This window comes from Lonchura striata, chromosome 7 (genome assembly GCF_050655825.1).
Source record: "Lonchura striata isolate lonStrDom1 chromosome 7, ASM5065582v1, whole genome shotgun sequence".
Taxonomy (NCBI): domain Eukaryota; kingdom Metazoa; phylum Chordata; class Aves; order Passeriformes; family Estrildidae; genus Lonchura; species Lonchura striata.
The window spans coordinates 27,441,481-27,453,969 of NC_140709.1; the positions used below are offsets into that span (position 1 = coordinate 27,441,481).

General features: G+C 38.4%; 1 protein-coding gene across 1 annotated transcript; it reads left to right on the plus strand.

The window, feature by feature from the left end:
• The first annotated feature begins 12 nt into the window (after window positions 1-12).
• Window positions 13-11,427, plus strand: TYW5 (tRNA-yW synthesizing protein 5). The gene is made up of 8 exons (XM_021555343.4): window positions 13-123; window positions 987-1,141; window positions 4,119-4,188; window positions 5,009-5,053; window positions 5,533-5,670; window positions 6,291-6,378; window positions 6,838-6,954; window positions 8,645-11,427. The coding sequence occupies exons 1-8, from the start codon at window positions 28-30 to the stop codon at window positions 8,899-8,901; spliced, it is 966 nt and encodes a 321-aa protein (XP_021411018.3). The 5' UTR covers window positions 13-27; the 3' UTR covers window positions 8,902-11,427.
• The last annotated feature ends 1,062 nt before the right edge of the window (window positions 11,428-12,489 follow it).

Genomic DNA, 12,489 nt, shown 5'->3' on the forward strand with positions numbered 1-12,489 from the left:
GGCGGGGCGGACGCGGCGGCGGCGGCCATGGAGCGGCGGGAGCGGCGGGAGCGGCGGGCGGTGGCCCTGGAGCGGCTGCAGGGGGTGACGCGGGAGCGCTTCCTGCGGGACATCTACCCGCGGGTACGGGGCGCTCTGCCCGGGACCGCCGCAGCGGCTGCGGCTCCACGGACACGCGGGGCAAGGCAGGAGGTGTCTGAGGACTCCTCCTCAGCGGGCACAGCTGGGGCAGGCCAGCCCGGATTTGGGTTTGTGTGTTCCCGAAAGGGTGCCCTGATCCATTGACGGGAATGGGAGTTTAGGAGCAAGGAGCTTCTGTAGGCAGGTCCTGTCTGAGCTGCTGGCAAGTTCCGACAGGTGATCTCTGTAAGAATCCATTTCGTTTGGCAGTGGTTAAAAAGTTAGTTTTGTTGTTTTGTAATATCCTGTTTTATTTCCCCCCCGCCCCTTACCCCCCACCCTCCGAGGTCCCAGTTAAAAGCAGAAGTGTCTCTCTACTTTTTATGTGCGGGCTCGATCAAACCTGTTCGTGGTTGTGAGCAGCAAGGAATCTTGATACAGATAGAAAGAGCTTCTTTCTCTCATGAGAGCATCACCACAGCTCACAGGCTACACCTTAACTGTGTGGGCTTTTGCATGTTTGTGTTAAGCCTTGACTAGAACGATTAAATTTATTCCTTCTGCTGGGATTTCCTAAATCGCCCCAGCACAAAGAGTGGGCTATAATTGTGTTTGCCTTTCCATATCCTTCCTTACCCAACTAGGAAAGAACACATAGAGAAACAGTTCCATAATTTGCTGCATTTTGTTTCAACGTTCTGAATTTGATTCACACTGCTTATGAACAGATTAGTTGTGACCTTGTGTAGTGGGTCCTGGTATTCAACTGACTTGTTTGCTTGGATGTAATTTGAAAAAAAATTTTTTTTTTTCTTTTGGATGCTGTGATCATTCACCACTGAATTTTTTTTGTTGTTGTTTCTTAGAGAAAGCCAGTAGTGCTGACAGGACTGGAACTGGGCACATGCACCACCAAATGGACAATAGATTACTTGAGCCAAGCTGAAGGATCTAAAGAAGTAAAGATTCATGTGTCTGCAGTGCCACAGATGGATTTCCTCAGTAAGAACTTTGTGTATAGGTACTTCACGCCAAGGCCTCTTGTATTTTAAAGGCATGTGCTTGTGACTTTACAGACATACAGTGCATCTGTTTGAAGCTGAGAGTGGGAATAGGAAGATAGTTTGTGAAAACATGACATTATGTATCAAAGGGTTGTCCTAGATTTCTCCCTCTTCTATTAATTCTACACCCTGAATAAATACAACAACGGTGAGATGAGGGGCCAAACAGCACCTTAAAAATGATGTCATGAAAAGATGTTGTAAAGGTATTTTGTCAGAGCACTCTTGCAGGAAATGTGAGCTTGGTACTTGCAGCTGTTTATTGAAAACAAACCAAAACACCCTTGATATCTACACTTGATGACCCGGTATTTTGTTGTAGTTACATGGTGCATTCTCAGTGTTACTGAATAGTGACAATTTCTGATTCACGGTGTGTCTGATCTCCTTTGAATGGTGTGTGTGTGCCAACCAAGGTATTCCACTCCAGAAAGGATGTAACTAGTTAAAAACAAGCTGCTTTCAAAGTTAGCATGTGCAGCTTTCAGAATGTTCAAACCACTGGATACCACACATTTCACCAGCTCTTTAATCTTGATGTGGACCACAAAAACTCTTGATCTCCTCCGGAGCTTCTCTTATGTAACTACCAGAACATTTCTTCAGAGTTCATCTAATCTCAGTCATTGTGTAAATTTACCTCCTTCAAGGGTCAATGCCTTTAGTTTAGCAGTCCTTTGTTTCCCCAGGTAGGAATAGGATGTGTTCAGTCTGTTAAGCTTCTAAGCAGGGGGGAGTGCATGCTGTATGTGTAAATAAGCCACAAATCTCTGAGTGGAGCCTGTTGTTCAGGGGATAAACACAAATTACAATCATGATGCATTCTGCTCCCTGCATAGTGAACTGTTGAAATGAGAGTGTACTTGAATAACTTTGTCTTATCTCCATACTTCATTTTCCCTGCTCTGTTTTGGGGTTTTTTTTAGTATCTCTTGCTGTGAGATACAGTTGTTCTGGAGTCTTAGTTTGAGCAGGTTTGTAGACAGCCAAATAGACTCTCTGGATGCTCTGATGGTGTTTCATGATAGCAGGTGTCAGGACTTTCACATGCTTCTCTTAAAATCCAGGAAGCTTTGACCTTTTCCACAGCAAGCCTCTCATTCTAATCTGAAGGGACAATAAGTAGAAACAAAAGAATAGAAACTCTGAGGACTTAACATGCAGTTCCATTAGTTTAAACTGATGAACATCAGTAGTACTGCAGTTCTGTTGTAAGTTGCATGCTCCTACCCCTGTCTTTGTGTTGGTTCTGGAACTCATCCAGCCAGGTTGTGACGTGCTGCAGAAATCTGAATGGTTTTCTGCTTTTCTAGCTTTGTAAGCAGGTTCATGGAGAGGTCAGATGAGTGCCAGTGCTACTGTATGGGGGGAGATGGGGTGATTAGGGTAGATAGCAAGGGCAGAGCTGCGGTAGCACCAGAGTGCATCAGTTTAAGCTGTAGTAGAGCTGTGCTCTCACTTTCTTCAGCAGCAAACATAAGTGGACATGATAGAACAGTTTGGCTTGAAGTCAGAGTACTGGGTTTTGTTTGGTTTCCCAATGACTTCAGTGGATTTTGTATTTGCCTATTCCAAACAAGCATAAATTGTTTAGAGAATTGGTTTAAGTACTGTCAGATGCAGGTTCACATTCTACTAAAAAAGATACCAGGATCAAGAAAAATTTTGCTTGAGAATGGTTTCTTCTTAACTCTGGGTTCTTGGTGGTTGCTCTGAAATGTGATATTTACATGCAATAGTTCATTGTCCAGTGAGATGGTGAGCTGCACAAATGTAACATTGAATTAATAATAATGAATACATGTCCTATTGCTGATTATGCTTGGCTTGCCATGCAGCTATCAACTGATACCAGAATCTGTAATCTGTATGAAAAGCTCCCATTATGTAGATAAATCTATATCACTCTTACTGACTTCAGAGAGACCGGCTCTAATGCCCAGTGACTCTTCCTGAATCTTCTGAAGTTGTGTTTAGTAAATTTAAGGAAAACTGAAAAGAAACATTTGAAATATTGAGATTCCTGTATTTTGAGGAGCTGAGAAAGCTATATTTTTTTTAAAAATCCATATAGCTGAAAAAAAATTATAGATGTACAAATGAAGGTAGTATCTGTGCTCCTGCACAAATTCATAGCAGAAAATGCATAGATATGAACATGTGCATCTTCCTTGTTGGAGTTTTCTTGATGCTGAGCTTTTCTGCAAATTTATAAAAATGTACAGTAAACCAGTCTAAAAATGACACACTTAAACAGTTAAGCAAGTATTGTCACAATTTGAGTCTTAATTTGACTGTGAAAAATGTATTGTTCTGTGACTCAGACCATTCAGAACTCATAAGCTCAAGAGGGGATCTTAACAAATTGTATGAACAGTTGATGGAGCCAGATTCTCTGTGGTCCATGGTGACAGGACAAGAGACAATGGGCACAAGGTGAAATACAGAAAATTCTGTTAACCCTTTTAGCACACACAGACACACACTGTTTTACAGTGAGGTTAGTCAAACAACAGAACAAATGGAACAGGTTGCCTAGAGATTATGGAGTCTCCATCCTCGGAGATCTCCAAAACTGAACTGGATGCTGTCCTGTGCAAGCTGCTGTAGTGAACCCTGCTCTTGGCAAGGGGCTTGGACTGGAGGAGGTCCAGAGGTGCTTCCAGCCTCAGCTGCTACAGGATTATCTTTGGATATATATTGGAACAATTCACTAAAGCAGAGAAGTTTCCAAGTGTAGGATTTCTGTCTTGGGAGAACTCTTCAAACATCTGCAAATACTGATTAGTCATCATGTTAATTTAAAAAAGTAAGAGATCAGCCTATTGCATCTTCCATTGTATTTGATATTAAGGGAGCTTATTATAGATCTAGGGTTTAGACCATGTGTTGTTACACTGATTCATGGTATAAATTCAAATATTTATATTTCAGAACTCTGCCTTTTGATGCATTTGTACGAAGAGCAGCTGAAGTCAAGCACAAGGAGTACTTTCTTACTGAGGTAATTTTCTTAGTTCCACAGTTTCTTCTGCTGGTTATTTTAATGGTATGTGGAGAGAAAAGTGATGATTTGTAATTTAAAGTCTTACTTCAGTGAAAAACTTGATCTTTGATTTAACTTTCTTGTGGGTTGATGCCAAAGGAAAAACGTGAGAAGTAGTTATTCTCAAAAGTTTATTTGTATGTGTACAGGGTGGTTATCTTCAGTCATCCTATGTCTCTTAACAAAAACTGCTTACGTGAGCAAAAATTTCAATATGAAATTTATAAATCAAACCTTGCTTTAGAATAACAACCATATCATTTGTGTGTTTTGTAAGAAAATGTCATGAAGGTATTTTAGAATTTGATGACTATCAGAATACAAATCCAGATATATTGTAACATAATTTGTGAGTAGCAAATGCGTGGTTATCTCTACATATCTGTGTTCAGGCTAGGAATTTTTCAGGTAATTGTGATTGGGAAGCAAATTTTGAAGGCAATAAAAATAGTTTTCTGCATCAATATACTGAAGGACTTAAATTATAATCTGCATTTGCTTTGACTCTGTTCAGTAACAGCAATGCTGAAGCAGTTGACCAGTCTCCCCACACTTTACTCTTTGTCTGTCAGTTAACTTTTCCTTTTTCTCATGATGAGCTGCAGGGATCAGTAAATGACAGTATAACAAAGTAGCTGAATTTGTAGATGCCCTTTATTTGTACCATATTTTAATGAAATTCTGCATTAGATAAATGAGAAAATACAAGTTCTTTGTTTAAGTGTTTTGGTAATTCTTATTAAAAAAACCCAAAATTCTCTTTCTGTGTTCTCTTCAGGATGAAAAATATTATTTGCGATCAGTGGGTGAAGATGTTAGGAAGGTAAGTTACTGGAGATTACAGTTCTAATATTGTAAAGTTGCAGTTTAGAAATATTTTTTAAAGCCTGTTGTCATAAAACTTACTTAGGGTCACATGGTTTGTGAATCTGACTGAATTTAGGTCAGAGTACTTCAGTGTGTCTAAAATAGTTGCTGTTGCTTGGGAGCTGAGCTGATCATTGAAGAGTACATTGCTAAACTCCCTTTTTTTTAGCTTTTGTTGTAAATTAATATAAAAGGATTTATGCTGATCTATTGCTCGTGCCGTGTGATTCCTAGCAGCCATGGTTAAGAGCAGCTCTCTGGCTGTTCTTATTAATGGCATTTGGCAAGTCAATGCTGAAAAGCATTTCTGATTTCAGGTGTTTGCCCATGTTGAAGTTCTAAGCCCTTTTCATATGATTGGAAATGATTGTGAAGTGCTTCCCCATTTAAATGTGCATAGAGGGTTCTCTAAGAGTTATGCCCTTTCTGTTTCAGGATACTGCAGATATCAGGAAGCAGTTTCCTATTTTAGCAGAAGATATTAATATTCCAGAGTATTTTGAGAAGGAACAGTTTTTCTCTAGTGTCTTCCGCATCAGCTCAGCTGGATTACAGTTGTGGACACATTATGATGTAGGTAATACATGGATTTAGCATAAAATTTTGCAGATGGCATTACAGAGTTGAGAGAATAAAGTGCAAATCTCTGTCAAAGATTAGATAATAATAACAAATGTCACATATTTTGAAATAGTAAAATGAACTACAATCAGTTGTATGGTGAGTTTTAAACATTGCATTGCTTAGGCATAATATCTTAACTGGGTTTATGTCTAATTCCTGATTCGTAAGGTTAAAGGATGTTTTATTTTGTTTTCCTTTTTTAAACCGTTTTGAGTTTCAGTTGAAAATCTGAAAGACAGTAACTTTAAACATTTTTGTCTTCAACATTGCTTTAGGTTTTTTCTTTTTTTTTTCACTGTAATGGTCAGATTAGGACAAATTCTAATTGTATGATACACAGCCAACTGTGCAATGACTGTAGTGGTTTCTGGCTGCAATGCAATAGATTCCAAATAAGGTTGTCTTCTAACACTGCAGTGAGTTCTGAATAAATTTATTTATAAGATAATTCTTAACATGTGAAGGTTTTATTAATACTCTTTTTTTAAGCTAGTAATTGGATCAGTTGAAGTCTATATATTTATTCAATCAACTTTTGGCTGACTTCTCTATTATTACGCTCATCCCAGGTAATGGACAACTTCTTGATCCAAGTCATAGGGAGAAAACGAGTTGTTTTGTACAGTCCTCGAGATGCACCATATTTATATTTATCAGGTATGCATGTCACAGGTATCTAGATTGGAGTTTAGTGATCTTAACTTTTCAGCTCACAAGTGTTGCACTGTAGAAAATAATCACTAACAGATGACTTGGTATAAAAGAAGTAATTTGTTCCTTTAACTCTGATTCTGTGTGCTTTAGTCAAAGCTAAGGAAAACAGCAGCTTTGCCTGATTATTTTTAACACCTAACTGAGGGAGTAAAATGTTCTGTCTGGGTTCAGAATGGCTTTTTAGATATCAGGAAAAGTGGTTTTTACTGTTAATGAGGTTGCAGTTACAGAACAAATACAGACAACAGGAGAACATCTCTTCGGTAAATGAGGGGTGCCATCAGGTTTTTGAGAAATAAACCAGTACTAAATTTGACTCAAGAACTGCCATCTTCAGCAATATGATTAATGCTTTATTACTATTGGAAGAGTGGAAATGTTTATTCACTGAAATTTTCCTAGGTACCAAATCAGAGGTACTGGATGTGGATAACCCAGACATGGAGAAATATCCCCTTTTCATGAAAGCCAAGCGCTATCAATGTGTTTTGGAAGCAGGAGATGTGTTATTTATTCCAGGTAAGTAGTAAATAATTCCTGACCATGGCATGGTATTAAACAGTCTTGTTTCTAATTTGTTTTCTGGAGAAGGTAAGAGATTACTAAAGCATTTCTCTAAGTAGGAGCATTGAAAGATGTTGGCAAAACTAGTTTACTTCTTCCAATTGTACAATTAACCTGAGAAACAGTATTATTATATCTACCTACAAATCTTGCTTTCCCTCAAGTGTACACTCTATGCTCCTGATTTTGTGTCTTAATAGATTAATACTATAAACTTACCTTCTGAAATCTGAAATGGCTTCAGTGACCTGAATTTTTTAGTGACAGAATGTGAGTGAAATACCATTTCTGTTCTTCTGTAGCTCTGGCACTGAAGCACTATGAGGCACATGGTCTGATGAGAATTATGGATGGTACAGTTATTGGACCTTCAAAAGATTAATAATCATCTTTGGGGAATGGAAACATAAGTCCTAATAATTTTTCTGCACAAGCAGAAAGCTGCTTACTGGACTGACATGACAGTCAGGGAAAGGCATTTGCATTACTCCTATTGAACTACTCCTTTTTACTGATTTTATTTTAACTCGTGAGCTTGCAGCAGATACGACTTATCCTGTCACTTTTATGTTATCTGGACAATATAAACAGGTCAGTAAACAAGAAGGCAATAGGTTTTTAGGAAGTAATTTTATAATTATTTCTTAGCCTTGGACTTGTTACCTAATTTTGAACTTGCCTTTATGGTTCTTCTTAAATAAACTTTTGGTCACAGTTAGATAGTTGTATGTCACACTGCTGCTGATGTCAGCTTTCCTGTTTTCTGTTTATGAAGTCCAGGTACTTGTTTGTCTTTTCCAGTGGGTGAACAGAGTTAAACTTGAGACACACTTAGCTCTCTTAAGAATGACTGGGGAGTACAGGGATTTTTGAGTCCAGAGTATGGTGCTTTGTCAGCACCCTGCAGTGCATATTGCTGAAAAAAAAAAATGTTTTCTGAGGAATGTGTGTGGTTATTATGAAGAAGGTAGAAGCAGCCCCTCTTCCTAACCTGAAAGAAACTTCGTGTTAATTTCTCAGAATAAACCTTTCTATGTCTTCAGCACCTACAGGCAAATAAGATAAAATGAATACAGCATTCAGACTTTTAGCTTAAAATTCAAATATCCTAAATATACCATATTAAACTGATTCTTTAAATATACTCAATGAAACAAAGATGTCTTGGGTTCCTTACTACAGTCATGATGATTCAGCTGAAAAGCCTCATGCCTTCATTATGAGAAGATTAGTGACTTTGGCTGAGTGACTTGGCTGATGCTGGTGGTTTACATTAATGCCTGGACAGTGTGTGCAAGGTTAGGGACTAAGTGAAAATAGATACCTGCATTTAGAGTGGAGGAGAGCAAGGGAAGGTGTTTTTCTTTCACCCAACACATGCTTATCATTTGCTTACATTTGAGTACCTCTACACTTCAGCAATTGTTACTTTTATGAGAAGTTATGGATCAGCATAAATGTCTTGAAAAGTTTCTTAAATTTGGTATAATGCAATGCATTCATATGGATATTTATAAATAAACAAAAATACAGTAGTTGAGGATTTTCCTCAACTAGATTTAGTTTGAGCAATTCTGATACTTGCTTGGAGTCACATGGAAGTTTTGGACAGTAATTTTTATTTTAGACACTGTTCTTTCTACAGCTTTGTGGTTCCATAATGTAATTTCTGAGGAATTTGGAGTGGCACTGAATGTCTTTTGGAAGCACCTTCCTGCTGAGTCCTATGATAAGACTGACACTTATGGAAATAAAGATCCCATGGCAGCCTCTAGAGCTATACAGATCTTGGACAGAGCCTTGAAAACACTTGAAGAACTACCTGAGGAATACAGGGATTTTTATGCTCGGAGAATGGTGTTACGCATCCAAGAAAAGGCTTATAGGAATGATTATGGATAAAGTAACACACTGCAATTCAGCAAGGTCCCTTGCAAGTAGAAAATTGTTAGCATGGAGACTGTCCATCTGTACTTACATACACTTTCTGTGAGACCAATAGAAACTCAATAAACATTCATCTATAACAAAGTTCCTCTTGTAGATTTTCTTCCTAGTTTTTCATGTGGAGTGAGGTCACAATCTGCTTGATCTGGAGATGGCCTCTTTTCTACAGTAAGAAATTTGCAGTGCCTCCACTTACAACTGTACTTTTTTGGAATGTTCTACTTAAATTTTTCTGAACAAAAGTTTTGGTATGTGGGCTGACAGCATGTGTGCTTGGAAGTCTTTGTGAATGCAACCTCATTAAATTTTAGGAAAGCCATAGTGTTTTCTGAGGAGGTCTAAGCAAGCCATTTGTGGTAGCTGTAATGGTCATGGTTTCTTCTTCTTTCTTCTGGCAATTAGTGTAGGGAGTTTCTTCTCCCCCTTTTGGTGAGACAGAGTGGGCATGGGGAAAAAAAAGCAAAAACTAACCATGCCAGATTACATTTAGAAGTTTGTGCAGCAGCTTGAGTGCAATGTTAATGATTTACCTTTTTCCTAGCTTAGTAATGTGTTACTGGGGGGAATATCTTTGTCACTGCCCCAGTGCAGTCAGACAGCATTGCTGTTCCTGCAATGCCAACAAACACTTGGCACTAATGTGCCCACAAATCCATTCAGATACAATCCTTTTATCTGCAGTGAAGTTCAGTTGTGGAGTAGACACAGAACCTGTTGAGGCTGTTTTGTTACCATATGAAGAGGGTTTGCAGAGCACCTTTTGGGATGGAGCCTTTGTTTAGGCACTGTAGGTTACTTTTTCAGCAGATTGTGGTGCTTACAAAAGCCCTGTGAAATAAAGGTGAGGATCTGACAAAAAGGATAGGCTAGGCATTGTCTCTTTGAATCATCTCTGATGTTATTACTTGTGCTGTTTGGGGAATGCAGCATTTATCTGACTTGGGTCAGTCTGTTACTTTTAGCAATGTGTTTTGAGAATTGTAACTTATCAAAAACTCTTAGACAAAATAAATGTGCAGTGTTAAAAAAGTGCTGGAAAAAAGCTTTCTTCAGAAGAGCAGGAGCTTGAACAGTGTGCAGATTATTCTCCTAAACCTGTTCTTCTTGGCAGTTCAACACAGTGAAAATAGTCTGGTACCATGTGAATGGGCACCCGGCCACCTCAATGAATAAGCATGAATGGAACCAGCCAAGCGATTCTGACAGGCATCATTGTATGTTCTGAGGGTAGAATTTAAATTTGGGATCACAAATAGGTCTCCCAAAATTGTTGTTCAGAAAGGAACAAGGATTGCTTGTGCATACTGCTGAGACAGACTCTGCCCATTAGGCTGGGGTAACCTCTTGGCTTTATTGGACTGGTAATGTCAAGGGCCCAGTCTGAATTGCAGAGGTGAACAGAGCATATTCTTTGTGTGTTAGGACTAAATTGAGAGGTTCAGAGAGCCTGCAGGGCTCAACAAAGCTGTGTTCCAGCATTGTGCCTGCACAGCCATCACTTTAACTGCCAGCAGCTTCTCAAGATACTGGTACAGAGAAACTGTGCTGATGTCTCCTGCCCTTCCTTGGGTCTCCATTCACAAAAGGGAGGTGTCAGCTTGGTATTCTCAGGCTCCCTCAACACTCAAGTGTAAATTTTATCTTCAAGCTGCCAGCTTTAAAATGAAGCCTTTATTTCACTTTGAAAGAGTTTCTTCAATTTGTTATTTAGTAACTTCTCTAAAACTGTTGTTCTGAATGCTATAAAGGGAGAATACAAGCAGTTAAAAATGTATTTTCTTAATTTGAGAATAATAAAAATCTGGAAGTTACTGTGTTAAAAAATAAGTTACTTAGTGCTTTGTAACTACTGTGCACCATGATGTGAAGCAGGCAACAAAGTGATGAATGAATGGTGAAAGCATTAAAGGAATAACTTTCAGATAAACGGTAAGAGATTACAAGTAGGCACACTAAGAAATCCATGACTGAAATCACACAAAGAATTAGAATAACTGACATTTTGTGAATATTTGTCTGTTGGAGATCCTGCCACAATAAAACAGATGAAGTTGTGTTAATAGGTATTAGAAAAATAAACATTGACCATCTTAAGCATTCAAAGCAGCCACTTCAAACAGTGTATTTGTAGGAGTTGGGTGATGCAGACTGCCCAGGACTGAAAGATGAGTTGACAGTTACATAAAGACAATATCTGAAATCAGAAGTTTAAACTCGGCCTACCCCAAACCTTGAATTACTCTAAAAATTTGGTGACTGAGGCATTTAAAATTGAAATTGATCGCAAGTCAACACCTGGAAATAATTACTTATTCTTAGCCATATGAAATATAAAGAATGACAAATTATTTCAGGTTTCATTTTTTTTTTTAAATGTGCTTGCTGTGGAAACATTCAAATGAAAAAATTGATGTCAAAATATTTTTCTTGTTAAACAATTAAACATAAAAAACCACCATAAATTAAACATTAAAAACCTGCCTTTTGTGTTTGTGCTTAGAATTTTATATACTTAGAACATGTTCCTCTCCAGTAGCTACACAGGGTCTAGGTAAAGTGTCAAGTTAAATGCCTAAGGAGAAAGGGTTTGACTTGATTACAAAGGATCAGAAATACATCTGTAATTTTTTTTTTAATATGCAGGATGAAACTATTTGTCTCATTCACACTGTTGGTTTCACAAGACTGACTTGATTAAGATGAGAAAGATTTTACCACAGTAGAGGGGATATTACATATGATGTGATCCCAATATGCATTACTTCACAACTTCAGAGAAATTCCTGTATACCCTTGACTCTTTCTCAATCTCACCAAAATGTATCTTCCCAAACCTGATATCTTCCTGCAAATGATACAGGTGTCAAAGATACACATTCTGAGACAGTAGTTTTTACAAGGGATTATCTTAAGTTAGTATCACTGAATAAGCAAAGATTCTGGTGTTATTTGAAGGAGAGATGAAGTTTTACATTTTTGTAGTTGCCCAAGTTTGCATTAAAGCTGTACATTAAGATCTCCTGTTTTACTTTGAGTCAGACTCTATAGTGGGGATAGATCTAATATCTGAGCTCTGAATGTAGGAATTTCTGGGAGCAACAATCTCCAAGTGGCGATTCCTGAGAGCAACAAGAGCAGATAACTTTGTTTCCAACTTTTAGGTCTGTTCCTTGTCACAGATTGAAGCCATTAAAAGAACTGCTCAACCATGTCAAACATGCAGCTCCACGTGTGGTGCCATGTTCATACAAGAATGCTCAGAAGCTGTTGCTTGCAGTAATGACACAGATCATAGCAGTGGACAATTTCTGCTGTGAAAACATTTATACTTCAGCTGTCAAGCAGGACATGAATTGCTTTAAACCTCCACCACAAAACTGTAATGTATTTCCCATGATGGGGAATGGGAAGGAAGAGCTAAGGACATGCTCTGTAAGGGATGCAACAGCTTTGACACCCAGGCTAGGGAGTATTGCTCAGAGCATAAACTCTGGTGTGGGAGAAGAGCCTTGTCCTGCCCTTCAGCACTGCTCTGTCTCTTGA

Excerpts from the sequence above, each read along its gene's own strand:
- TYW5 (XM_021555343.4), top strand. The coding sequence starts at position 28 with ATGGAGCGGCGGGAGCGGCGGGAGCGGCGGGCGGTGGCCCTGGAGCGG. Across the intron at positions 1,142-4,118 it reads AGTAAGAACTTTGTGTATAG|AACTCTGCCTTTTGATGCAT; the intron begins GTACTTCACGCC and ends TTTATATTTCAG. Across the intron at positions 4,189-5,008 it reads AGGAGTACTTTCTTACTGAG|GATGAAAAATATTATTTGCG; the intron begins GTAATTTTCTTA and ends TGTTCTCTTCAG.